At 45.7% G+C, this 27,607-nt stretch overlaps 1 protein-coding gene across 1 annotated transcript in view; it reads right to left on the reverse strand.

Annotated features, from left to right (window-relative positions):
* Nucleotides 1-2,274: 2,274 nt before the first annotated feature.
* LOC142663671 (claudin-10-like) overlaps nucleotides 2,275-27,607 on the reverse strand; it is a 34,031-nt gene continuing 8,698 nt past the window's right edge. Inside the window, exons 2-5 of the mRNA XM_075842423.1 lie at nucleotides 7,657-7,818; nucleotides 5,120-5,201; nucleotides 3,922-4,029; nucleotides 2,275-2,401 (exon numbers count right to left, since the gene is read on the reverse strand). Of these exons, the coding sequence (XP_075698538.1) occupies nucleotides 2,275-2,401; nucleotides 3,922-4,029; nucleotides 5,120-5,201; nucleotides 7,657-7,818 (479 nt within the window). The remainder of the gene's footprint in view (nucleotides 2,402-3,921; nucleotides 4,030-5,119; nucleotides 5,202-7,656; nucleotides 7,819-27,607) is intronic.

Below are 27,607 nucleotides of genomic sequence, written 5' to 3' on the forward strand. Positions count from 1 at the left end.
ATGGCAATAACTTGTCCACTTTCTAATGATAATAAGATTCTCCTCATCCGGTGCCTATATATACAGCAAAGCTGATAAGTGAGCAGCAGAGAGCAGGAAATATCAGCTTATTGTGACTGCTCTAGTGGCCAGTGTGAAAACTAATATTTTAATGTTATTTTTATTTTATTTGGATGGTCACATAAAAATAAAACATAATACCACCAAACATGTTTACAAAATATGTGTATAATAACAACGACCAGATTGAAATACATTCCCCTTGAGACTGGGGGCAAGTCCCAATTCACTACTGGTTAGAGGATGGTAGGTCTCATTCAGGCAGAACTCTTCAGGAATATCTTTCCAAGAAAAGCAGACATGGCAACCACCTGGCCCCTCATGATCTAAGGTCTTTCTCAACTCTTTACTATAAAAACTGTAATCTAATGTTAAGAGATGGGTTGGATCCGTCCAAACCCTTAGTAGAACACCAGGCTAAGAAAATCGGCTTGATTCTCACATAGGTCTTTTTATTTAAAAAAAAAAATGTTTTCATCAAATTGTTTTTAAAACAATTTCTGAATAGAAGATACAATATAAAACAATGTTTAAAGCAATTGTAGATTTACAGGGATAGCTTTGGCACCGGACTGAGTCTTCTTAGTGTCTCCAAAGATTTTTCTCGTGTCAAAACTTTGCCTTCCTGTCTTTATTAAATCTATTGTTTAGACGTCTAGTACCTCTTCTTTGAAAATTCTGTCGATCTGGAGGACAGGGATTTCTGAGACGACCGACCACGTCTAGAGGACCTATGACTCCCTTAAATGGATTGAGATAAGGATTTACCCTTTTTGTCAGAGAGATTTTTCATGAAGTTAACTAACTTTGAACCAACTAACTTTGAACCAAAGAGCCTACGTGGCTTATATTCTCATCCACATTAGATTTGGAGGCATTATCTGCCACCCAGAGTTTCAGCCAGAGTGCACTCCTACCTGCAGTGGAAAGAGCCAACAACTTCATCTGATAGGGAACATAGTCTTGCATTTTCTAGAAAGGAAAGATCCCTTCTCTGCAGGTCCCCATTCCGTCATCATAGCCTTTTTAAAGGCTTCATCCAATTCTTTGCTCCCAATCTCCCAAGAGTAATACCGATGCATAGAAGTATAATACTTCCACCTAGTGGTATAATTTGGTAATACATATGTAATTGTACAGCCCTTTTTCAGGAGCTGATTAGGCAAAGTTCACACTGCATATGACAAACGTGTGTGAATAGACATTGATGGACCTGACCGACAGATGCCAAAAGAGTGCTCTTTTGGCATCGACCAGGCTGGCATAAGTCAGTGTACTTTTTTTTCTGTACAGGAAAGTGCCCCATCCTGCACTTTACTACACAATTGGGCACGACAAATAAATATTTACTGCGTGATGTACGTTTACTTTCAATGGTGACCTGTAGGTGACATATGCAACTTTTTAATAAGTATTCATTAAAAATGGGCTTTTACAGCCAATTGGCTGTAAAAGACCATTTTTTATGAATACTTATTCAAATTGTTTTTAATCGTTTCTACCAGGCAGTAAATTTATAATTTAACAGAACGAAAACCAACCTATCAAATTGTACTAATATATACTAGTTACTGCAGTAACTCCACTCACTGCTCAGCAACAACAAATGATGGATACCTGTTACAGGAGAGTAAATGATATAACATATTATGTTTGATAAATTCTGCCATTGACTAATTGATCAGCATTGATTCCTGCAACTGCTTTGTTTAAATTTAAAACACTGATAAATCCTTTGTGTTTGTGTTAAATCCTGAATTTTATAACAGAATTTCACAATTGGCTTCCATTTGTATGGCATTCTAATGTTTTAATAAACCAGTTATTTAATTTTCTTTCATTAAAATACTTCTTAATATTCACAGTGAAAACATACTATATATAGGTCGTATAATGAAGCTGTGTTCGGTAGATGTATTGTTTCCCTTCTATTCAGAGCGCCACATAAGACTTTGTGACATCTTCATTGGATAATCATAGTCTTTTTTTTTTACAGGTTGGGGTGGGTAAAAGTGAAGATATTAGACATTACATATGTTGCTTCGGATAAAGCTGCTCCCAGTCGGATAATGGACTAATGTCCCATCTCTGTACAAGGGGTACAAGACTGGAATTTCAAAACTTTTAAAAATCCTCTCTTCTTTGAGAAAAGCTACGAGCATTACATACATCTGACAGACGAGGGGCCAGGGTCCTATACGTAGACGGTATTGGTCACACATAGGCATTCTTGTCAAAATGTCTTGGTATTCCTCGCTGTCCATTGCGGTTGTTGTTCTGATCCTGACGGCTTGTATGGGCAGATCTCACAGACTTTACTCCATTGTAAGAATAACTTATTCTAGAAAACACAATGCAAATGAATACTAAGTTTTGTCCAGTATATGTTTATTTTACCCCCAACATTTTTTTCCTTTAAAACAATATTAAAGATGGCTGCCAGTCCCTAAAGCTCACATATCATGACAGTGAGAATATTGGGAGGCAGCTGGTCTTCTCTTATTATTATTATTGACAGCCATGGAAAACTGAGCAAAGGACAGTGGAGGGCGAAATTACTGGGTGACCAGTTGACAGAAAAAGCAGCACCATGAACTGTAAGGCTGGGTTCACACAACCTATTTTCAGGCGTAAACGAGGCGTATTATGCCTCGTTTTACGTCTGAAAATAGGGCTACAATACGTCGGCAAACATCTGCCCATTCATTTGAATGGGGTTGCCGACGTACTGTGCCGACGACCAGTAATTTACGCGTCGTCGTTTGACAGCTGTCAAACGACGACGCGTAAAAATACAGCCTCGTCAAAGAAGTGCAGGACACTTCTTTGGACATAATTTGAGCCGTTTTTTATTGAATTCAATGAAGAACAGCTCAAATATACGGCCGTCAAAGACGCCTCGCATAATGCGAGGAGGAGCAACTACGTCTGAAACGACGGAGCAGTTTTCTCCTGAAAACAGTCTGTAATTTCAGACGTAAAAGGCAGCTATCGTGTGCACATACCCTAAGGGTATGTGCACACGATAACTGCAATTACGTCTGAAAATACGGAGCTGTTTTCAAGGGAAAACAGCCCCTGATTTTCAGAAGTTTTTTGAGCAACTCGCGTTTTTCGCTGCTTTTTCGCAGCGTTTTTTACGTCCGTTTTTGGAGCTGTTTTCATTGGAGTCTATGAGAAAATGGCTCCAAAAACGTCCAAAGAAGTGTCCTGCATATAATGTATATAAGTGTCCTGCACTTCTTTGACGAGGCAGTCATTTTACGCGTCGTCGTTTGACAGCTGTCAAACGACGACGCGTAAATGACAGGTCGTCGGCACAGTACGTCGGCAAACCCATTCAAATGAATGGGCAGATGTTTGCCAACGTATTGTAGCCGTATTTTCAGGCGTAAATCGAGGCATAATACGCCTCGTTTACGTCTGAAAATAGGTTGTGTGAACCCAGCCTAACATGGATGACAATGGTAGTACTGTACATCTTTCTGCCTCAGAAACTGAAAGCAGGAGAAGTCTAGAGCATACATATAGGTGAGTCTATAAAACAAAGACTCCACATAGTTACTGTACATGCAAATTTACAATTCTTTTTTCTGTGTCGGAGGTATATATTAAGTAGCCAGCTTTCTAAAAAACAGCAATACAAAGTAAGTGTGAATTGCAAATATTCAATTCACCATTACTAGAAAGTTGTTCTGTATAACTATACTTAACCCTTTGTCTGATATTCAGTGTAGATGGAGCAATAGTACATTTGTAGAATGCTGGATTTGTTTTTTGCTGTAGGTCTTGATATAACAGTGTATGTGAAATACTAAGACTTTGAGATGACACAGCATCCTTATTCATAGTTGTGCATACCTGGCTTTTTTGATACTATCATTCAAAGAGAGGCAGAGAATAGCTCCTCCGATGATGCTAAGAGATGATCCTGCCCATCCGATGAACAACGCAGCTCCTAGCTCATACCTGTTACAGAAGAGTAAATTATATAACATATTAAGATTGAGATATTAAGAGTAATATTTATAACTTCCATGGTTTGGCTGTCTCTTAGGCCTCATTTACACGAGCGTAATATACGCGCGTGCGACGCGCGTGCTTTTCACGCGTGTCGTACGCACCTATATTACTCTATGGGGCAGTGCAGACAATGCGTGAATTCTATAATCGTGCGTTTTTCGCGCATCATGCACCCATTGAAGTCAATGGGTGCGTGAAAACCACGCATGCCGCACGGAAGCACTTCCGTGCGAACTGCGTGATTCGCGCAAGAGCTGTCAAACTGAATGTAAACAGAAAAGCACCACGTGCTTTTCTGTTTACAAACATCCAAACGGAGTGTCAAATTAGAGATGAGCGCACCGAACTTCACCGGGTTCGGCCGAACTCGTTTTGACCGAACCCGGCAATAAATTTTCCGGTACGCGACGTCAGGAGACAGTCACTGTCCACGGTGCTGAAAGAGTTAAACTGGTTCAGCACCCTGGACAGTGACTTCCGATCACAATATACATGAACGTTTAAAAAAAAAAGTTCTGACTTACCGGCTTCTTCCTCCAGTCTGACCTCCCGGGATGACAATTCAGTCCAAGTGACAGCTGCAGCCAATCACAGGCTGCAGCGGTCACATGGACTGCCGCGTCATCCAGGGAGGTGGGGCCGGATGACAAGAGAGGGACGCGTCACCAAGGCAACGGCCGGGAGACCGGACTGGAGGAAGCAGGAAGTTCTTGGTAAGTATGAACGTCTTTTTTTTATTCACAGGTTGCTGTATATTGTGATCGGAATTCACTGTCGAGGGTGCTGAAATAGTTACTGCCGATCAGTTAACTCTTTCAGCACCCTGGACAGTGACTGACGTCGACTAGCCTCATCTCTACGATGGCGGATGCGCAAAAATCACGCAAAAATCACGCAGCCGCGCATCATACACTGATGACACACGGAGTTGTCAAGTGCCTTTTGCGCACGCAAAACGCTGCATTTTTTTGCGTGCGCAAAACGCACACACTCGTGTAAATGAGGCCTTAGTCTGTTTTTTTGTTCTATTACTTACTTTTGTTCCAGGACTGTTGGATCAAAGAATTCTGAGGTGATTCTGTGTGCATAAAGGGACACTCCAGACATAGCACAAAGACCTAGAACAGACACGAGAGGGAAGATATATCTTTCTATTATAACTCTACGCAAATCTGCCAAGGCTAAATAATGCGTTTTCACACTTGCATAATTTCTGTTTTACATTAGAAACTGCTGCAGACCTGTAGTGTAGTCTTTGCACTGCCGTATGGCTACGTGCGCAAGACATTGATGTGTGCATGAACTCTAAATCAATAGGATATGTCAGGATCTCATTGATGACTGTGTCATTTGTAAGTAAAAACTTATTTTATTTTTTTATGTATTTTAATTCTTTAAGTAAACTGATGTTTAATGGTGGGCATACACCTGGATAATGGATAAAACCACATAGATAAAACCAGAATAGGAAATCGTGTTATGCCAGCGGTCACTGACCCGCCGGCATGTCCTACTTACCGCCAGCTGTGACTGTATCTTCATGTCGGCGTCTCCCTCAGAGACACCGACACACATGGCTGCAGTGCTCTCCTGTGTCCCTGTGTCCTGTAGGGTGCGCGCGCTGGCCCTTTAAGGCCGGGAGTGAGTACGCGCGTTTCAAAGTGTATGTCCCCCATTAAACATCAATTTACTTAAAGAAGTAAAATACATTTAAAATATTTAATAATTTTTACATAACATTGTTTATCTTGTACTAAACATGTCTAAAGTTTCCCAATGAACCCAGTAAGGCCTAATTCACACAAGCGTATTTCACGTCCATGTTACGCGCGTGAAAATAACGCACGTCACACGGACCTATGCAATTCAGACATTCAGTGTTTTTCATGCAGCGTGTGTCCGCTGAAACTCACTGCATGTCCTAAACTTGTGCGTTTTTTGCGCATCACGCACCCATTGAAGTCAATGGGTGCGTGAAAATCACGGACAGCAGACGGACGCACATCCGTGTGCTGTTTGTGATTCACGCAACAGTTGCTAAAGGAATGATTTTGAAAAAGAAAAACACCTCCTTCAGTTTATTTTGCTGACGTGAAACGCCTGACATACTGATGACATACGCATGTAAAAAACGCAGACACGCACCATACACTGATGTCACACAGAACTGCAACGCAGGAAAAACACTGCGTTTTTTTACGCACGCAAAACGGACCCTGGACATTAAAAAGGGCTCTGCCCTTCCTCTCCGTGCCTCAGCGTTGTTAGTCTTCCAGTGTTCGTCTATGAAAATGGTCTCTTAGTTGTATCCCGCTCCCAGTACTCCTGTTTCCAATATCCTGTATCCTGTTGCTCTGTTTCGTACCTGTACCTAAGCCTATTTTTGGAGTCGTGTGTGCATCATCTGCCACGTCTGGTATAATTTGCCACGTCTGGTATCATCTGCCACGTCAAGTGTCATCTGCCAAATCTGGTGTCAAGTGCCAAGGCAAGAATTACCAGTACCTGTGTCTGCTACTCTAAGCATCTGCCTGAACATCCTCCTAGGTACAAACCCCACAGCCGTGACAAATAGTAAGCGCCAGGCTTAAATAAAGTTGACTTGTTTCCTTTATTGACACTGCATTCCAAAACAGTAAAAGTCCATTCATCAGCTCATGACCTGACGAGGGGAGTGGTGCCGTCTTGAAAACTGTTATCAATAAAAGGAACAAGTCAACTTTATTCAAGCCTGGCACCTACTATCAGTGGCGTACATAGAAGAGAGAGGGCTTCATAGTAAACATAAAAATGAGCCCCTGTAATGGTGGTGGGTTTTTCCTATCATTTCTTGACCCTCAATTGGCTCTTTTCATGACACTTGAGCCAATTCTCCATCCCCTTGCTAGCTAACAATGCAGTTCCTCTAGAGAAGGAAGTCCAGCAAAGGAAATACAGAGGGAATCGGAGCCCTTTCTCTATGGGCTCCATGGCAGCCGCATGTCCTGCCTCTATGTTATGTATGCCCTTGCCTATTACCTCCTGTTCAGGTTTTAATCCATATGTGCATTATTGTCCTCCCCAAACTTCTCTGACCTGGAGTAAGTGGTTTGGAGCAAATCCTGTTAAAAGTGGGAATTAATGCTGTGCCCAACTAGCAGAATTGAAAAAGATGAACACAGTGGGGGAGGAGACGTGGCTTAAACTGTGCCAAAATGCACCACATGAAAACTAAACCATATCAGGAAGAGAGAAGTGTCTAGCATGTCTAGCAAGATGTTCCAAAGGTATGATACATCGTGCACCACTGTGATAAATTTGGTGTATCTTCAGAAGGCCTGGTCTAACTTTATGCTGCCTAAGTCTTAGACAGTTTAGTTAATCTGCCCTAGTTGGTCTATTTTATTTTTTATTCAGAAATAGTAAACAGTCAGAATGTCCAGATCTTGAACATCTCGCTGGATGTGTATGTTTCTTTACATATTCTGGTACATACTGCACTGTATGTCATAGTCATCCCAACGTCTTCCTTAAAGTTGTCATACATGTAGCATGTTATAATTGTAAACAGTAACACAATACTAGCACACTCACCACTTAGGATGTATAGCAAGCCAGAGAAACAGGTGATTTTTGCTTTGGTGTCTTCTGAGCCGCCGATCTTGGTGCACTTCATTCCAACAAGAGCAAATATTGAGGCAAAAAATCCAAGGCTAACAGCAGATATTAGCAAACCCCGGCAAGCTTGGATGTACCCTAAAATACAGATAAGGTTTTAAATAAAAACACTATACTTGTAGAATAGTCTATAGTTTAACTGGTTGGGACACAGTTTATGCTGTTTCTTTTAGGCTGGATTCAAACATCAAGTATTTGTTGCAAATTTTGTTGCAGATTTTGATGCAGATTTTTTAGCCAAACCCAGAAGTGGTTTCAAAAGGAATGGAAAACATTCTACTTTATGTTTGGAGGACATTTACAAACTTATTTATTCCATGCATTCAAAATAATGCCCGACTGCTATGATTAGCAGCAGGGCAGCTGCAAATCAATGATTTCTATTATCTCTGTCTTTCTGCATTGCTAGGCAATGCCTTTGGTCTGAGTCTGGATTTGGTCATCATTTAGCTTTGCCTGGTTAATTAGGGTGCAGTACTTTTTTTGGGCCTATATATACTTCAGGCCTGGATTACTCAGGTGCTGGTTAGACTGTTTCTGGCATGTGCTAAACTCTTTCCAGATTCTAGTTGTTTTTGTTGTTTTTGTTGTTTTTGTTGTTTTTGTTGTTTTTGTTGTTTTTGTTGTTTGTTTGTTTGTTTGTTTGTTTGTTTGTACTGTGGGACCTGTTGGTCCACTGAGAGATCTAATTTTTTTATTGCGGTTTTATGTGTATCCTGGGATCAGTAGTTCCACTGGTTTGTTTGCTCTTCCTGTGCATTTGGTTTGCTGCCAACCTGTTGTCTTACCCTGCCGTGGGATAGTATTTAGAAAGGGTCAGTGAGTGCTGTTAATTCTTGTCCACTGTTTGTTCATCTGTTAACTGCTCTCATGCTATTCATCTGCCATCCTTTCCATTTATGCATCGTCTCCGTCTTCCACTACCTTCAGTATTCGGTTCTGCTCATCCACTGGTGAGTTACTTGGGCCTTTTGTTTTCTGCCAGTGTTGATGTGTGATAGCAATCATGTGGTGTTGCAGTCTTGAGCACCACCAGCGGTGTAACACCGACCATGTAATACATGCACAGACTTGGTCTGCCAAAGTGAAAACCGCTGTTGATTAGTGGCTCTCCACTCTATCTAATTGAAGTAGAGCACATGGACAGTGGTTGTACTTGTAAAGGATCTGCCAGACTGCTCCTGCTATGATTATTGACCTTGCTTCATTTTTGACCCTGGCTTTACTGACTACGCTCCTGCTCTGCGATTTGTACCTCGTACACTCCTGGTTTGACTCGGCTCGTTCACTACTCTTGTTGCTCACTGTGTTGCCGTGGGCAACTGCCCCATTACCCTTAGCTTCTGTGTACCCTTGTCTGTTTGTCTGTCGTGCACTTATTGAGCATAGAAACCGTCGCCCAGTCGTACGCCGTCGCTTAGGACGTGCCGTTGCAAGTAGGCAGGGACTGAGTGGCGGGTAGATTAGGGCTCACCTGTCTGTCTCCCTACCCCGTCATTACATAATCACAGGCACATATACCTTTTCTACCCTGGTCCCTGACACAACTATGGACCCCCTTGAGACCCTGGCTCAGCAAATACAGGGCTTCTCCCTACTGGTCCAAGCCCTGGCTCAGAAGGGCAACCAGCATGAACCCCACCTCAAGTTGCCTGACCGGTTCTCAGGGGACCGGAAGACTTTTTTCTCTTTTCGGGAGAGTTGTAGGCTCTATTTCCGTTTAAAGCCCCACTCCTCAGGTTCTGAGAGCCAGCGAGTGGGTATAATTATGTCCCGGCTCCAGGACGGGCCCCAAGAATGGACCTTCTCCTTGGCTCCTGACGCCCCTGAACTTCCATCTTTTTTTTTTCCGCTCTCGGGCTCAAATATGACGAGACTGACAAGACTGCCTTTGCCGAGAGTCAGCTGGTGACCTTACGTCAGGGTAAGAGACCCGTTGAGGAGTACTGTTCTGACTTTAGGAAGTGGTGTGTAGCTTCTCGGTGGAATGACCCTGCCTTGAGGTGCCAGTTTAGATTGGGTCTGTCGAACGCCCTGAAAGACCTGTTAGTTAGCTAGCCCTCTTCTGACTCCCTAGATCAGGTTATGGCTTTAGCGGTACGTCTTAATCGACGTCTCAGGGAACGACGACTGGAACGTTTTTGTGCCTTCCCCTCTGACCCCCCCATGATGGCTCCAGAGGTTCCGTTGCTTCATTCTTCTACGGAAAACTCGGATGAACCTATGCAACTCGGGGCCTCCGTCTCCCCCCAACAACGTAGAGAGTTCCGCAGGAAGAATGGTCTCTGCTTCTACTGTGGGGATGACAAGCATCAAGTGAACAACTGTCCTAGGCGTAAGAATAAGCAGCCGGAAGAACTTCCGCGCCTAAGTGACCATCGGGGTGGTCATTTGGGCGCACAGGTATGTCCCCTATATATGAAACCTAATAAGATCTTGCTTCCCTTTCAGGTCTCTTTTGAGGGTAGGTCTGCCACCGGCAGTGCCTTCGTGGATTCAGGGTCTTCTGCTAATATTATGTCTGTGGAATTTGCTATGTCTCTAGCTATGCCATTGATTGACTTGCCTAAACCTGTCCTGGTAGTGGGTATCGACTCCACTCCTCTTGATAATGGTTATTTTACACAGCATACCCCTGTTTTTGAACTCCTTGTTGGCTCCATGCATTTGGAGTAGTGCTCTGTACTGGTGATGCAGGGATTATCGTCCAATTTGGTTTTTGGCCTTCCCTGGTTGCAGATGCATAATCCCACATTTAACTGGAATACTGGGTATCTTACCAAATGGGGTAATGAATGCATGACGTCATGTTTTTCTGTTAATTTTATCTCTCTCCCTGAGAAGGTGAACACTCTACCTGAGTTTATTCAGGACTTCGCTGATGTTTTTTCTAAAAAGGCCTCCGAAGTGTTACCTCCTCATAGAGAATTCGATTGCGCAATCAATTTGGTACCAGGAGCTAAGCTCCCTAAGGGTAGGATATTTAACCCCTTCCCGACATTTGACGTACATGTACGTCATGGAAAGCATTGACTTCCTGCAAAATGCCGTACATGTACGTCAAACGTTTGGCACCGGCTCAGAAGCTGAGTCCGTGCCATCATCGTCGGATCTCAGCTGTATCTTACAGCTGACATCCCACTGTAACGGCGGGGACCGAAATTAGCTTCGATCCCCGCCATTAACCCCTTAAGTGCAGCGCTCAAACGCGATCGCTGCACTTAAGGTGTTTGCAGCTCATCGGAGCCCCAGCAATGAAATTGCCGGGGTTCCGGTGGCTGCAATGGCAACCGGAGGCCTAATACTGGCCTCCCGGTCTGCCTAGCACCGAAGCCGGTCAAGATCCGCCCGGCGGCGGAGCCTGATCGGCTTCCGTAGCTGCCGGCAAGATGGCGCCGGGTCAGGAGCTGATCCGGCGTCATCAGCGGTGGAGGTCAGCTGTACTGTACAGCTGACATCCACCTGTAACGGCAGGAACCGGAGCTAGCTCCGATCCCTGCCATTAACCCCTTCGATGCAGCAATCGAAAGCGATTGCTGCATCGTAGCGGTTACAAGCAGATCGCCAGCCCTGACAGGCAATCGGGACTGGCGACTGCTGTTATGGCAACAGGAGACACAATGGTCTCCTGCTCTGCCATTACGGAAGCCGATTTAGGCCCCGCCGGGAGGCGAAGCCTAAACGGCTTGCTGTCAGTGAATGACTGACAGATCTAATACATTGCACTACATAGGTAGTGCAATGTATTAGAAAAAAAAAAATCTGACCGTTGGACCTTCAAGTCCCCTAGTGGGACTTGAGAAAAAGTGTAAAAAAAGTATAAAAAAGTGTAAAAAAAAGTGCAAAAAATAAAAGTTTGAAAACAATAAAAGTTTCAAGTAATCAAATAACACACAATCCCCCTTTTACTCTTATCAAGTCCTTTATTATTGAAAAATAATAATAAACCATATGTATTTGGTATCGCCACGACCGTAACGACCGGAGGTATCAAAATATTATATTATTTATTGCACGCGGTGAACAGCGTAAAAAAAACCCGTAAAAAACGTTACCAGAGTTTCTGTTTTTTGGTCACTTTGCCCTACAAATATTACAATAAAAAGTGATCAAAAAGTCGCACGTATCCAAAAATGGTACCTATAAAAACTATAGCTCGTCCCGCAAAAAACAAGCCCTCATACAACTCCGTCGACAAAAAAATTAAAACGTTATGGTTCTCACAACTTGGCGACAGAAAAAAATACATTCTTTTTACAAAAGTAATTTTATTGTGCAAAAAGTTGTAAAACATAAAAAAGTGCTATAAATTAGGTATCGCCGGAATCGTACTGACCCGCAGAATAAAGTTAACATGTAGTTTATAATGCGTGGTGAACGCTGTATAAAAAAAACAAAAAAAGCTGTGCCAGAATTGCGTTTTTTTGTTTACCTAGCATCCCAAAAAATAGGATAAAAGGTGATCAAAAAGTTGCATGTACCCCAAAATGGTACCAATAATAACTACAGCTCGTCCCGCAGCAAACCAGCCCTCATACCGCTACGTCTATGAAAAATAAAATTAGTTATGGCTCCAATAAGTCAGGAAATAAAAAAATATGCAGTTGTGCCCGAGGGGAACATTTCTTCTGTTTCAAGAGGCGATTTATCAAGGACCTAAAATTAGGGAACCAGGAAGGGGAGGGCCCAAACATATCCGCTGGAAGCGACGGTGCCCGTATTATACCAGGCTAATACTTTCCCAGCAAAATTCCCCAAACTACAAAGGCGCGGAGTGTGGACCAAAAGGGGGATAAGAAATTACACCATTTATCAGTGCGACGCCGGCCTGTGCAGAAAGGATTGCTTCACAGCGTAACACACATCTATGGATTATTTTTATTTTTTTATACCACCTGACTATGCCCCTTATATACTCCGCCCCGCTTACATGTACCCCCACATTATAAAACACCAGCAATACTCAAACAAATATAGTACCAAGCAAAATCCGCTCTCCAAAAGCCAAATGGTGCTCCCTCGGCCCTGAACCCTACAGCGTGCCCAAACAGCAGTTTCCTGCAACATATATGGCATCGTCATACCCGGGAGAACCCTTTTAACAATTTTTGGGGTGTGTGTCTCCAGCGTCATAAGCTGGGCATGACATATTTGCCACTGAATGGCATATCTAGGGAAAAATATTTTTTTTTAATTTGCACCATCCGCAGTGCATTCATTTATGGAAAAGACCTGTGGGGTGAAAATGCTCACTACACCCCTTAATAAATGCATTGAGGGGTGCAGTTCCATAGTGGGGGTCACTTATCAGGGGTTTCTTTTTATTATTTCACATCTGAGCCTCTGCAGTTGTGAACCAATACTTTGTAAATCGCCAAATTAGGCCTCCACTCCGCATGGTACTCTTCACTTCTGAGCCCTGTCATATGTCCAGACAAAAGATTAGGGCCATATGTAGGGTGTTTCTAAAACCGGGAAACACCGCATAATAATTAGAGAGCTGTCTTGTTATGGTGGCACAAGCCGGGCACCACATATTGGCATATCTATGGAAAAAAATCCAATTTTCACTCTGCAACATTGAGCGCACACAAATTTCTACAAAACACCTGCAGGGTTAAAATGCTTACTACACCCCTTGGTAAATGCATTGAGGGGTGTAGTTTCCAAAATGGGGTCACTTCTGGGGGGTTTCCACTGTTTTGGGCCCACAGGTGTCCAGAAACCAATCCAGCAACATCTGCACTCCAAATGGCGGTCCTTCCCATCTGAGCCCTGCGGTTTGCCCAAACAGCAGTTTATGACCACATATGGGGTATTGCCGTACTCGGGAGAAATAGCTTTACAGATGTTGGGTTCTTTTTTTCCTTTATTTGTTGAGAAAATGAAAAAATTTGCGCTAAAGCTACGTCTTATTGAAGAAAAAGGACTGTTTTTATTTTCACTGCCCAATTCTAATAAATTCTATGAAACATCTGTGGGGTCAAAATGCTCACTACACCCCTAGATGCATTCCTCAAGAGGTGTAGTTTCCTAAATGGAGTCCCTTTTTGGGCGTTTTCATTGTTTTGTCCCCTCAGGGGCTTTGCAAATGTGACCTGGCCTCCGCAAATCATTCCTGCTAAATGTGATCTCAAAAAGTCAAATAGTGCTCTTTCCCTTCTAAGCCCTGCCGTGTGTCCAAACAGCCGTTTATTACCACATGTGGGGTATTGTTTTACTCGGGAGAAATTGCTTTACAAATTTTGTGGTGCTTTTTCTCCTTTAGTCCTTCTGGAAATGACAAAAAATTAGCTAAACCTACATTTTCTTTGAAAAAATGTAGATTATTATTTTCAGGGCCTACTTCCAATAATTTCTGCAAAAAAACTGTGGTGTCAAATCGCTCACTATACCCCTAGATAATTTCCTCAATGGGTGTTGTTTCCAAAATGGGGTCACTTGTGGGGGGTTTCCACTGTTTTATCCCCTCAGGGGCTTTGTAAATGTGACATGGCCTCCGCAAACCATTCCTGCTAAATTTGAGTTCCAAAAGCCAAATGGCGCTCTTTCCCTTCTCAGCCTCGCCGTGTGTCCAAACAGCCGTTTATTACCACATGTGGGGTACTGTTTTACTCGGGAGAAATTTCTGTACAAATTTTATGGTGATTTTTCTCCTTTAGTCCTTGTGGAAATGAAAAAAAATTAGCTAAACCTACATTTTATTTGAAAAAATGTAGATTTTCATTTTCACAGCCTACTTGCAAAAATTTCTGCAAAAAACCTGTGGGGTCAAAATGCTCACTATACCCCTAGATAATTTCCTCAAGGGGTATAGTTTCCAAAATGGGGTCACTTGTTTGGGGTTTTCACTGTTTTGTCACCTCAGGGGCTTTGTAAATGTGACATGGCCTCCGCAAACCATTCCTGCTAAATGTGAACTCCAAAAGCCAAATAGTGCTCTTTCCCTTCTCAGCCACGCCGTGTCTCCAAACAACCGTTTATTACCACATGTGAGGTATTGTTTTACTCGGGAGAAATTGCTTTACAAATTTTGCAGTGCTTTTTCTCCTTTAGTCCTTGTGGAAATGAGAAAAAAAATCGCTAAACCTACATTTTCTTTGAAGAAATGTTGATTTTAATTTTCACCGCCTACTTCCAATAATTTCTGTAAAAAACCTGTGCGGTCAAAATGCTCACTGTACCCCTAGATAATTTCCTTGAGGTGTCTAGTTTCCCAGATGGGGTCACTTTTGGGGGATTTTGACTGTTTTGGCACCGCAAGAGCCCTTCAAACCTGACATGGTGCCTAAAATATATTCTAACAAAAATAAGGCCCCAAAATCCACTAGGTGCTCTTTTGCTTCTGAGGCCGGTGCTTCAGTCCAGTAGCACGCTACGGCCACATGTGGGATATTTACTAAAACTGCAGAAACTGGGCAACAAATATTGAGTTGCATTTCTCTGGTAAAACCTTCTGTGTTATAAAAAAAATTGTATTAAAAATGTATTTCTGCAGAAAAATATGAAATTTGTAAATTTCACCTCTACTTTGCTTTAATTCCTGTGAAATGTTTAAAGGGTTAAGACATTTTCTAAATGCTGTTTTGAATACTTTGAGGGGTGAAGTTTTTAAAATGGGGTGACTTTTTTGGGGTTTCTAATATATAAGGCCCTCAAAACCACTTCACAACTGAACTGGCCCCTGTAAAAATAGCCTTTTGAAATTTTCTTGAAAATGTGAGAAATTGCTGCTAAAGTTCTAAGCCTTGTGAGGTCATAGAAAAATAAAAGGATGTTCAAAAAACGATGCCAATCTAAAGTAGACATATGGGTGATGTTAATTAGCAACAATTTTGTGTGGTATAAATGCCTGTCTTACAAGCAGATACATTTAAATTGAGAAAAATGCTAATTTTTGAAATTTTTCGCTAATTTTTGGTGTTTTTCACAATTAAATACTGAACATATTGAGCAAATTTTGCGAGTAACATAAAGTCCAATGTGTCACGAGAAAACAATCTCAGAATCGCTTGGATAGGTGAAAGCATTCCGGAGTTATTACCACATAAAGTGACACATGTCAGATTTGAAAAATGAGGCTCTGTCAGGAAGGTCAAAAGTGGCTAAAGAGGGAAGGGGTTAATCTCTCTTGTCCCGAACGTGAAGCCATGAGAGAGTATATCCAGGAATGCCTGGCCAAGGGTTACATTCGCCCCTCTACTTCTCCGGCAGGTGCTGGCTTCTTCTTCGTAGAGAAGAAGGATGGTGGTCTTAGGCCATTGACTACCGAAACTTGAATAAGGTCACTGTAAGGAACCAGTATCCCCTTCCTTTGATTCCTGATCTCTTCAATCAGGTTCAGGGGGCCCAATGGTTCTCTAAGTTTGATCTACGGGGGGGCTTATAACCTTATCCGCATCAAAGAGGGGGATGAGTGGAAGACTGCGTTTAACACGCCCAAAGGTCATTTCGAATACCTCGTCATGCCCTTTAGGTTGTGTAATGCTCCAGCGGTCTTCCAGAATTTCATAAATGAGATTTTAAGAGACTACCTGGGGGTATTTCTTGTAGTGTTCCTTGATGACATGCTTGTGTTTTCCAAGGACTGGTCCTCCCATATTGAGCATGTCAGGAAGGTGCTCCAGGCCCTTCGGGAAAACAAACTGTTTGCTAAAACCGAAAAATGTGTGTTTGGGGTGTAGGAGATTCCATTTTTGGGTCAAATCCTCACTCCTCATGAATTCCGCATGGACCCTGCCAAGGTTCAGGCTGTGGCTGAATGGGTCCAACCTGCCTCCCTGAAGGCGTTACAGTGCTTCCTGGGGTTTGCTAATTATTACAGGAGATTTATTGCTAACTTCTCGGTCATCGCTAAGCCTCTTATGGATCTTACTCGCAAAGGTGCTGACCTCCTCCACTGGCCTCCAGAGGCGGTCCAGGCTTTTGAGGTCCTTAAGAAGTGCTTTATCTCGGCCCCTGTGCTGATTCAGCCTAACCAAATGGAGCCATTCATCGTGGAGGTTGACGCCTCCGAGGTGGGAGTGGGTGCTGTCTTGTCCCAGGGTACCAGGTCCCTCACCCATCTCCGTCCCTGTGCCTACTTCTCCAGGAAGTTCTCGCCCACTGAGAGTAACTATGATATTGGCAACCGCAAACTCTTAGCCATTAAATGGGCATTTGAAGAGTGGCGCCACTTCCTGGAGGGGGCTAGGCACCAGGTAACGGTCCTTACTGACCACAAGAATCTGGTTTTCTTAGAATCTGTCCGGAGGCTAAACCCGAGACAAGCTCGATGGGCGTTATTTTTTACTAGATTCAACTTTTTGGTCACCTATAGGGCTGGGTCTAAAAATATTAAGGCTGATGCACTGTCGCGTAGCTTCATGGCCAGCCCTCCTTCTGAGGAAGATCCTGCATGTGTTTTGCCTCCAGGTATAATCATTTCCTCTGTTGATTCTGACTTAGTCTCCGAAATTGCGGCTGATCAAGGTTCAGCTCCCGGGAACCTTCCTGAGAACAAGCTGTTTGTTCCCCTGCAATTCCGGCTAAGGGTACTCAGGGAAAATCATGACTCTGCACTATCTGGCCATCCAGGCATCCTGGGTACCAAGCATCTCATTGCCAGAAACTATTGGTGGCCTGGGTTGCTTAAAGACGTTAAGGCCTACGTCGCCGCTTGTAAAATTTGTGCTAGGTCCAAGACTCCCAGGTCCCGACCAGTGGGCTTATTATGTTCTTTGCCCATTCCCCAGAGACCTTGGACCCATATCGCCATGGATTTTATCACCGATTTGCCTCCATCTCAAGGCAAGTCGGTGGTGTGGGTTGTAGTAGACCGTTTCAGTAAGATGTGCCACTTTGTGCCCCTCAAGAAACGAGCCAATGCTAAGACGTTAGCTACCTTGTTTGTCAAACACATCCTGCGTCTCCATGGGGTTCCTGTCAATATTGTTTCTGACAGAGGGGTACAATTTGTTTCATTGTTTTGGAGAGCCTTCTGTAAAAAGTTGGAGATTGATCTGTCCTTCTCCTCGGCCTTCCATCCTGAAACTAATGGCCAGACTGAGAGGACTAATCAGTCTCTAGAACAATATTTAAGGTGTTTTATCTCTGACTGTCAATATGATTGGGTCTCCTTCATTCCCCTCGCCGAATTTTCCCTTAATAACCGGGTCAGTAACTCGTCAGGGGTCTCCCCCTTTTTCTGTAATTTTGGATTTAATCTACGGTTCTCCTCCGTTTCACCTGGTAGTTCCAACAATCCCGAGGTAGATACCGTTCATCAGGAACTGTGCACAGTCTGGGCCCAGGTTCAGAAGAACCTAGAGGCGTCCCAGAGCATACAAAAGACTCAGGCAGATAGAAGACGTTCTGCTAACCCCTTGTTTGTGGTCGGGGATCTGGTGTGGCTATCTTCTAAAAATGTGCGCCTTAAAGTCCCGTCCCAAAAATTTGCTCCCCGATATATAGGGCCGTACAAGGTCATTGAAGTCCTTAACCCTGTCTCCTTCTGACTGGAGTTACCCCCGTCTTTTCGAGTACACGACGTGTTTCATGCCTCCCTCCTTACACGCTGCTCCCCGTCCTTGGCTCCCTCGAGGAAACCTCCGGTCCCTGTTCTCACCCCTGAAGGGGTAGAATTTGAGGTGGCTAAAATTGTGGACAGCAGGATAGTCCAAGGCTCCCTCCAGTACCTGGTCCATTGGAGAGGATACGGGCCTGAGGAGAGGACTTGGGTACCCGCCCAGGATGTTCACGCTGGGGTATTGCTCAGGAGGTTCCATCTTCGCTTCCCCAATAAGCCAGGTCCACCTAGAAAGGGTCCAGTGGCCCCTCTTAAAAGGGGGAGTACTGTAAAGGATCTGCCAGACACAGCTTCTGTGTCGACGCCCGTGGGTAATCAGTCTGCACCTGCTCCTAAGTCTGAGAGAGTGACACGATCTTCTACCAGTCAGTCTGGGAGGCTGAGGAGTGGGAGAGCCTATCACAGCCTGGCCAGACGGAGCTAGCTCCCGCCCTCTGTCTATTTATACCTGCATTTCCTGCATTTCCTGCTCCTCCTTTGCCTGTGATTCTTTTCTGTTTCCTGGCTCTGCTGCTCCTGCTATGATTATTGACCTTGCTTCATTTTTGACCCTGGCTTTACTGACTACGCTCCTGCTCTGCGATTTGTACCTTGTGCACTCCTGGTTTGACTCGGTTCGTTCACTACTCTTGTTGCTCACTGTGTTGCCGTGGGCAACTGCCCCATTTCCCTTAGCTTCTGTGTACCCTTGTCTGTTTGTCTGTCGTGCACTTATTGAGCGTAGGGACCGTTGCCCAGTTGTAAGCCATCACCTAGGACGGGCCGTTGCAAGTAGGCAGGGACTGAGTGGCGGGTAGATTAGGGCTCACCTGTCTGTCTCCCTACCCCGTCATTACAGTCCTGGTGAAATTGAATCGTTAAGAAAAGTTTCTGACTTCTAAGGTGTCCATAGCCTTTAAGGCTATGCAAGGACCCAATTTGACTTCCGTATTATGCTATTTTAAGCTAAGCTGGTATATAATTTCCAAAGTTGTGCTTTTTTCACTTAAATACCGATGACAATGCTTTTGATAGTTTTAATAATTTCTATAAAACCATTATGTAATTACTTTAGCTGGGGCCAGCAAGGTATAAAATGACAACATTTACAAATTTGTCATGATGTCCAATTTAACTGGTAAAATTTGAACAAGTAAACTGTAATGTATAGATACTAATATGGGGGCGTGGCTTAGGCATGGCGGTGTGAGGACGCGTGCAACTGCAGCTCCGGACTCACCCCGCCGAATATCGCCCGACAGGGCTCACAAAACAGCCGCAGGACTTACTATGACTAGGGGGAAGCACCGTCGGAACCCCCCGGACACCTCGGGCACCTCCAACATCGCCCGGTTCCTCCGATCCGCACCGGAAAACACCCCGCAACGGGCCTCCTCGTCCCCTCCAACAGGCTGCAGCCAGCCTTCCGGATTCCAGCAGGGGCACACCCCGCCCTCCTCTCACTCTGGCCAGCTACAGCCCGGCGCCGACACCTGAAGGAGAAATGCAGCAGGCTGATAGAGGTCAGTGTGGGGCAGAAAGCACAGGGCCCCCTCCACTGGCCCAGACAGAGATCCCACCCCCCCCCTGTATAGCCACCACCAGCCCGTTACCAGTCCTGGGCCCCCTGACATGGCGCCCATATGCGGGACATTGGAGACACCACTACCACCACCGGCCCAGCGGCCCCCACCCGTGCCAAGCAGTCAGCAGAGCCAGGGGTTACCGGTCGTCTTCCGGGAGACCCTCTCCCCCACCTCATCAGGGCAAACAGGAGTCCACCACACCGGCCTGTCCTCGGGCCCCCCGCTCTCCATGGAACGGACACTGGCAGAACTCTGGGAGATGGTCAAGGTACTGCCCACTAAAACGGATTTAGACCTCCGCCTCGCACGACTGGAGGAGAAACATGACAGGGCCATAGGCGAGGTCACCCAGGAGGTACGTGCCCTAGCAGTGAGAGTGGACACCCTAGAACGCCAGCACTCCGTCGACTCCCTGGACATATCGGTCCTCTCCCAGTCCTTGGCTACCCAAGCTACGCAGCTCCGAGACCTCTCTCTACACTTAGATGATGTTGAGAACAGGGGAAGGCGGAACAACTTGAAACTGAGGGGTTTGTCCTAGCCTGTACCCCCCGATGGACTTTACGATGCTGTGACCCACATTTTCAACAAGCTCCTGGAGCGTCCGCGAGATATGCCCATAGAGATGGACAGAGTTCACCGACTGGCAGGTCCCAGGAATGGAGACGGCAATCGACTCAGGGATGTTATCTGTATTGTTCATTTCTACAAGCAAAAAGAGGAGATTGCCCGCAGAGCCTGGGAAAAAGGGGCGGTCCCGTACAATGGCGCCGATATCACCGTCCTGCCAGATGTATCCAGACTAACACTCTCCATGCGCAGAACGGTCCGCCCGTTATTGGAAGCAACAAGGGCAACATACAAGTGGGGACACCCTTTCCACATCATCCTTCGCAAGCAGGGAATGTCCTTTGCTGTCCGCTCTCCTGACGACCTGGAGGAAGTATTCCGATTCTTGGAGACCACGCCGGTGCGGTTACCAGACTGGACCGAGCCGCCGACGCCACTTGCTCCCAGAGGAGGCCCATACCCGGATTTTGGGTCCCGTCAGCAGATCCGACCTGGAGCAGAGCCATCCGACCTTCGAGCCAGGGAACGTCGACCTCCACGCAGAGACCGAGGGTCGGGGCCCGATGACCTCCATCCTCCTGGACGACGATCGCCGTGGAGGGACTGAATGTCTACAGACGCCTTTATTGTAGACATTTCCCTGCTCTACATTTTGCATTTCCCTTCTCTCTTTTTCCCATAGGGTTCCTGGAGGACTGTCAGGAACACATTGCTGGAACTGCCATATAGCTGGTGGTATCATTGTGGGTTGTGGGGGCGGGCAGGTCCACACCTGTTGGGGGAGGTTTTATTTAGTTCACCTGCTTTAACTGTTTCATTTGCCTAACCTGGGTTATCACGGAGGGGAAGGTGAATACTAGGAATGTTAACCGTTAATAGGGTGAGTCCGGGGCTCTCAAGCACTTTGGTTTTTTGAATTTTCTAGTTGACATTTTAACTGTTGTGGCGCTGTCTTTGCACTCCGGTCTTTCCTTGTTCCCTATTAGGGTTCCGTGTAGCTGTGTCGTGTTTGAAGGTTTCCTGCAGGCGGCACAGCTCGCGTTGAGTAGTGGAGAGGTATTGTACTCCGACTTTAGAGAGCTTGCTCTGAATATATTCGTTCTTCTTTTTTCCCTCTTTTTCTTCCTCGTCTTTCTCTCCCCTTCCCCTGCTGTCCACCCTTGAAATTTACGCTGCCATGACTGACATTACCGTTGTCTCCCTAAATGCACAGTTTCTGAATGTTCCGGAAAAGAGGTCCTCCATTCTCCGTCTCCTGTGGAAACGAAAAGCGCACGTGGCCTTTCTACAGGAAACCCACTTCCGGGCAGATAGCATCCCGAAGCTTACGGACACCAACTACCCCGCAGGGTATCATAGTGCGTCCCCCGACTCCAAGACCAAGGGAGTCTCCATTCTGGTCTCTCGTTCCCTACACTGGGAACACGTGGACACCTGCGCAGATGAAGCGGGACGGTACCTCTTCGTAAAGGGTAAGTTGGATAATGCACTGTACACACTGGCCTCATACTATCTCCCTAACTCTGGTCAGGTGGCCTATCTGGACAGAGTTTTGAGGGCTCTGGATGGCTTTCTGGAAGGTATCCTAGTCATGGGGGGGGATTTAAATGTCACCCTAGACCCCGTTTTAGACACATCACGAGGGCACTCCTCCCTACCCAGGGCAGCACATCGTCGCATACGGCGATTGCTGCATGACCATCAACTTGTTGACACATGGCGGGTTATGCATCCTTCAGTCAAAGACTACACATACTACTCGGTGCCTCACAACTCCTATTCCAGGTTGGACTATTTTTTCCTGCGTCACGCACACCTCCCTAGCCTTACATCATCCTCAATAGATGACATAACGTTATCTGACCATGCCCTTATTACCATCACCCTAGCGCGCCCATTGGCCCATCCTCCCACCTGGCAGTGGCGGCTGAATGAGTCACTCCTACAGGATGCGTCGGTGGTCTCTGAGGTGCATCGTGACCTGGTGGAATACTTTGATAGAAATGACACACCAGGGATGGACCCATTCTGTATATGGGAGGCACATAAATGTGTGGTGCGCGGTTCCCTTATACGACTGGGAGCCAAACTCAAAAAGGAGCGAACGGCACATCTCAGAGACCTACTGTTACGCATCCACCGACTGGAACAGTCCCATAAAGTATCACAGGACCGGTTATTAGGGGCAGAATTGGGGAAATTGAGGGAGCAGGTGCGCTCACTCTGTCTGGCCAAGGCGAAGGCCACCCTAGTCAAATGTAGAAGACATTTTTATGAATTCAATAATAAACCCAGTAGGACATTGGCCCGCGCCCTCCGGAAAACCAGATCGCGTACATACGTTCCACACATCATAGGTACTCATAATAAACTACTGCAACTTCCACATGACATCTCTGAGACCTTCCGTGCCTATTACCACTCTCTCTACAATCTCCCAAAGGCACCCTCCTCGCAGGACGGCGGTAGCTACCTAGAGAGGATCGAGGAGTATCTTCGATCCTCTGGGATGAAATCCATCCCACTTGATGATCTTGCGGCCATAGAGGCCCCCATCACCCCAGAAGAGTGGTCATGGGCACTGAAGGACTCCCCTACGGGGAAGGCCCCGGGACCGGATGGCCTGTCTCTGCCGTACTATAAAACTTATTCAGAAGTGCTCGCACCCCACTTCATCCGGGCCTTTAATTCACTCACCGAAGGGGGTTCCATTCCCAGGGACACGCTGAGGGCTCACATTACGGTCATACCCAAGGAAGGGAAGGACCCATCCCTATGCCAGAGTTACCGTCCTATTTCTCTACTGTACGTAGATTTGAAACTCTTTGCAAAGATTCTGGCATATCGGTTGTCTCCGCTCCTTCAAACCGTGATACATACTGACCAAGTGGGTTTTATGCCCTTACGGGAAGCGAGAGATAACACCACACGGGCAATTAATTTAATGTACCAGGCGGCGGTCACGTCACTCCCCACTTGTTTTTTGTCAACGGACGCAGAAAAGGCCTTCGACAGGGTCAGTTGGGACTTTATGTTGGCCACCCTACGACATATAGGAATAGGGACTCATATGATGTCATGGATCTCTGGTCTCTACTCCTCCCCGTCAGCTCAGGTCAAGGTCAATGGGAAACTCTCATCCTCCTTAACGATTACTAACGGCACACGCCAAGGCTGCCCTCTATCGCCACTGATCTTTATTTTATGCCTGGAGCCCCTGCTGTGTCACATCCGCTCCAACCCGGACATTACAGGCGTGGACTTGGGAGGCAGATCTCATAAGGTTGCTGCTTACGCAGACGACCTGCTGTTCTTCCTCACAGCCCCTAGAATTTCCTTGCCTAACCTAATGGCGGAGCTGGGTAGATACTTGAGATTATCCAGCTTCAAAATAAACTACCAGAAGTCGGAGTTCCTTAATATTTCGTTACCACAGACTTTGGTCGCTGAACTGTCGGAGTCCTTTTCCTTCAAGTGGGCAAGAGACTCGCTTAAATACCTGGGAGTCCGACTTCCCGGGGATCTTTCGCGCCTTTATGCGGTGAACTTCCCTTTGCTTCTTCAACGTATAAAGGCAGACCTGGACTCTTGGACGTTGGGCACTTTTACTTGGTTCGGTAGGTGTGCGATTTTTAAAATGAACATCTTGCCACGGATTCTGTATATCTTACAGGCCCTACCGATCCATATCCCACACCCGTTCTTTCAGTCCCTGCTGTCCCTGGCGCACAAATTCATATGGGCAGGGAAACCAGCACGTATCGCCCGATCTTTGCTCTTTCATGTAAAGGGGGAGGGGGGCCATTGGTCTTCCGGACTTTGTCTCATATCATCACGCCTCCCACTTGACACGAATCTTAGACTGGTTCCGGCACGGCGGGACGAAAGAATGGGTGTCTATGGAACAGGTGTTTATGTCCATCCCATTGCAGGCTCTGCCGTGGTTGGGCAGACATGTTCCCAGGGTCGCGCGGTTACACCCGACAATCGGCGCCACTCTGGCAGTCGCAGCGCGGGTGTTTATTCGGGCAGAGATTTCGCCGTCCCCCTCCCCGCTATTCCCGATCTTGGGCAACCCTGCCTTTCCACCGGGACTGGATAGCGGTCCATTCCAAGTATGGTTGCGGGCGGGTAAGGGGCAGGCCAGACAATTTCAGCAGGAGGGGAGGGGGATGAAGAGCGATCAAATTCAAGCCCTGTCGGACCCTGTCCCTTTCTCGACATGGCAGGTTACCCAGTTGCGACATTTCCTAGCGTCCTTAGAACATCCTGGAGAGCAACTCCGAGACTGCTCCGCGTTTGAACTCCTGTGCACAGGCACAGGCACGATCCGACATGCTTTATCCAGAATCTATGCGTTCTTGATCTCGCCCACCAACCTGCCGCCACCTCCGTACTTGCTCAGCTGGGAGAGGGATCTGGGCGAAACATTTACACCTGAACAACAAGACCGCATGTTCACCATGACACATAATTCCTCCATGGCCAGTAGATTCCAAGAGGCAGGGTTTAAGATATTATCCCGTTGGTACAGGGTGCCTTCCAGATTGCATGCTATGATTCCGGCGGCCTCGCCATTATGTTGGAGATGTGGGGACCATGTGGGTACAATCCTGCATATTTTCTGGGACTGCCCACTCCTGACTGGGTTCTGGTCCGAGGTGTGGTGCATTTCCTCAAAGTTTACGGATTACCTTCTGCCGAGATCCCCAGGCCTCTTCCTGCTTCATCTGTGTGAGGTCCCACTGCCAGTGTATAGACGTTCGGTAGTTAGACACCTGGTAAACGCGGCTAGGGCATGTGTTCCTGCACTGTGGAGACAGTTCTGTCCTCCGACGGTGGGCACGTGGTTCGGCAAGATCCAGGAAATCATGAGAATGGAGGACCTCACGGCATCAATGAAGGGGACTCATGCCTCCTTCCTAAAAACATGGCGTGAATGGATTCGTTTCCAAACGACCGAGGAATATAAAATCATCATGGCCTCGTGAATTCCCGTCTAGATCCGGAATGTCAGGTCAACTTCCCCCCCTCCCCCCTTCGTGTTTTCTCACCCCCCATTTTCTATTCTTTCTTTTCTTACTTATTGGCCTCTCCTTCTTTCTGTCTCTGTTGCTCTCTTTAATGCTCTTATGCACATTTAGTACATATCATGCACGGCTGCGGGTTCAGGGTGCATACCGGAGTTTTCTTACATAAGTATTTTCAGCGACATGGTACTCTCAGGTGAACTCATGTGTTGATGTGAGGCTGATAACTGACCTGTGATCTGTTGCATGATTTCAAAGCCATTTTTGCACTATGTTATATATTACTTGTATGATTTGTGATATAAAATGACAAATAAAAGAATTAAAAAAAAAAAAAGATACTAATATACACATTTTCTTGTATGTTTATTTTTACCTTACAGAGATTATGGCTTTAGTATTTCTGAGGAGGTTCAAATGGTAGGAACATAAAACAAACAGGAATGTATTCAGAAGTTAGCCATTAACAAGCTCTTGTAATGGTTCATTAACTCATGGGTCTCTAGAACATAAGCATTACTTACATAGATTGCATCTTGCATAATTTGAAATGCTCCCTACAATTAGCAATTTCAATGGGACCTAATGTTTAATCATTTGGTTGCTTTGTCCTTTTTATTAAATAACAATTTAAAAGGAGAATTCTGTATAGAAAATGACAATGATATTATTGTGCCTAACCTTCGGGCTCTTCTGGTGCTACCAAATATTGAGGACCATACTACCAACAGCTTCAGTAACTTGAATTCTGGGGTCCGGGGATGGGCACATGTTTTACCTATTGTTGATGTTTCTGAGACATCTCCCGATGTATGGCCAGCCTAACATAGCTTATATAAATCTGGAGGTAGGAAAAAATACCATACAAGTGCCACCCCTTAGATGTGTTCCTTTACTGTCTATACCAGTGGTAGCCAAATAATAGATTGCAAACTACAGGTAGACTACAAAGCGGGGACCAGTACAGTATGATGTTAAGTCACCAGGCTGTTCTACTGCTTACTTCAAAAACAGAAGTCTAAAAAATGGTTTCCTCATAGGTTTATACTGCCAGTAACTAACTTTCATAATAAAATGTTCAATGGTGAATCGCATTGGGACTTGTGATTCTCGACCAGTGCTAATAGCTCCTGTGGGTCCCACACACTCCCTAATTGCTAATGAACCCTCTGGTACACAGTAGGGCACAGGGGAGTAGCAGCACAGTGTGAAGAAGCGCAGGCTGTGGAGCCAGTACAGTATTTAACTCCTATCATTATTTTGGGGGCACTGAGGTATTTGAAAAATTTGTCCTCCACATGCCACATGGGTATTTCCCTGGTACACTGGTAGATCCCCTAACGCCTCATGCACACGACAGTTGTGCCACTCGAGCCATTTTTGACGGCGTCCTAGTGGCACCCGATAGTCTTCATGGACCCATTCACTTTAGCAGGTGAATCGGGTCTGTGAAAAATTATCCGAGTTTCCGATCTGAGGAAAGATAGGACATGTTCTATCTTTCCTCGGGTCACTGACGGGACTCGGCCGGCGCACACGGACGGTTGCATGAGGTGTAACTAAGACTCCACAAAAAGCGGATCCCATTCTGAGAAGTTTGGCCGTGCAACTGGTCTATATTATGTTCTGATACAGTACCTGTGTCTATGTGATATTTTAAGCTCCACTTATATGTATATATACAAAACACAGCTAATACACAAATGTGAGGCTAAAGAAGTGCTTGCAAGTGCTTACATTTGGCGAGGATACATGTCTAATAAGTCCTTACACACAGAAAGTCTATGAGCCCATACTCCGATACATAGGCTTTCAGGAAAAAGCTGAACAGAAATGAAGCGGCTGAGCGCTCACATGAGCACTTCTGCCGCTTCGTTTTAGCGATTGGTGGGGGTCTCAGTGCTCAGACCCCACCAATCAAAACGTATGACATGTGAGACCTTTGTTGAATGTTTAGTTACCCTTTAACCCCTTCCCATCCGCCGTATATATACGGCGCTGTCGGGAGGTGCTTCCCGCAAAGCGCCGTATATATACGGCGCAGTGATGGTGCGGGCTCAGAAGCAGAGCCGGCACTATCACTGCGGGGGGACAGCTGTATTACACAGCTGGCACCCTCCTGTAACTGCCAGGAC

The sequence above is a fragment of the Rhinoderma darwinii genome, chromosome 11, assembly GCF_050947455.1.
Source record: "Rhinoderma darwinii isolate aRhiDar2 chromosome 11, aRhiDar2.hap1, whole genome shotgun sequence".
NCBI classification, from domain to species: domain Eukaryota; kingdom Metazoa; phylum Chordata; class Amphibia; order Anura; family Rhinodermatidae; genus Rhinoderma; species Rhinoderma darwinii.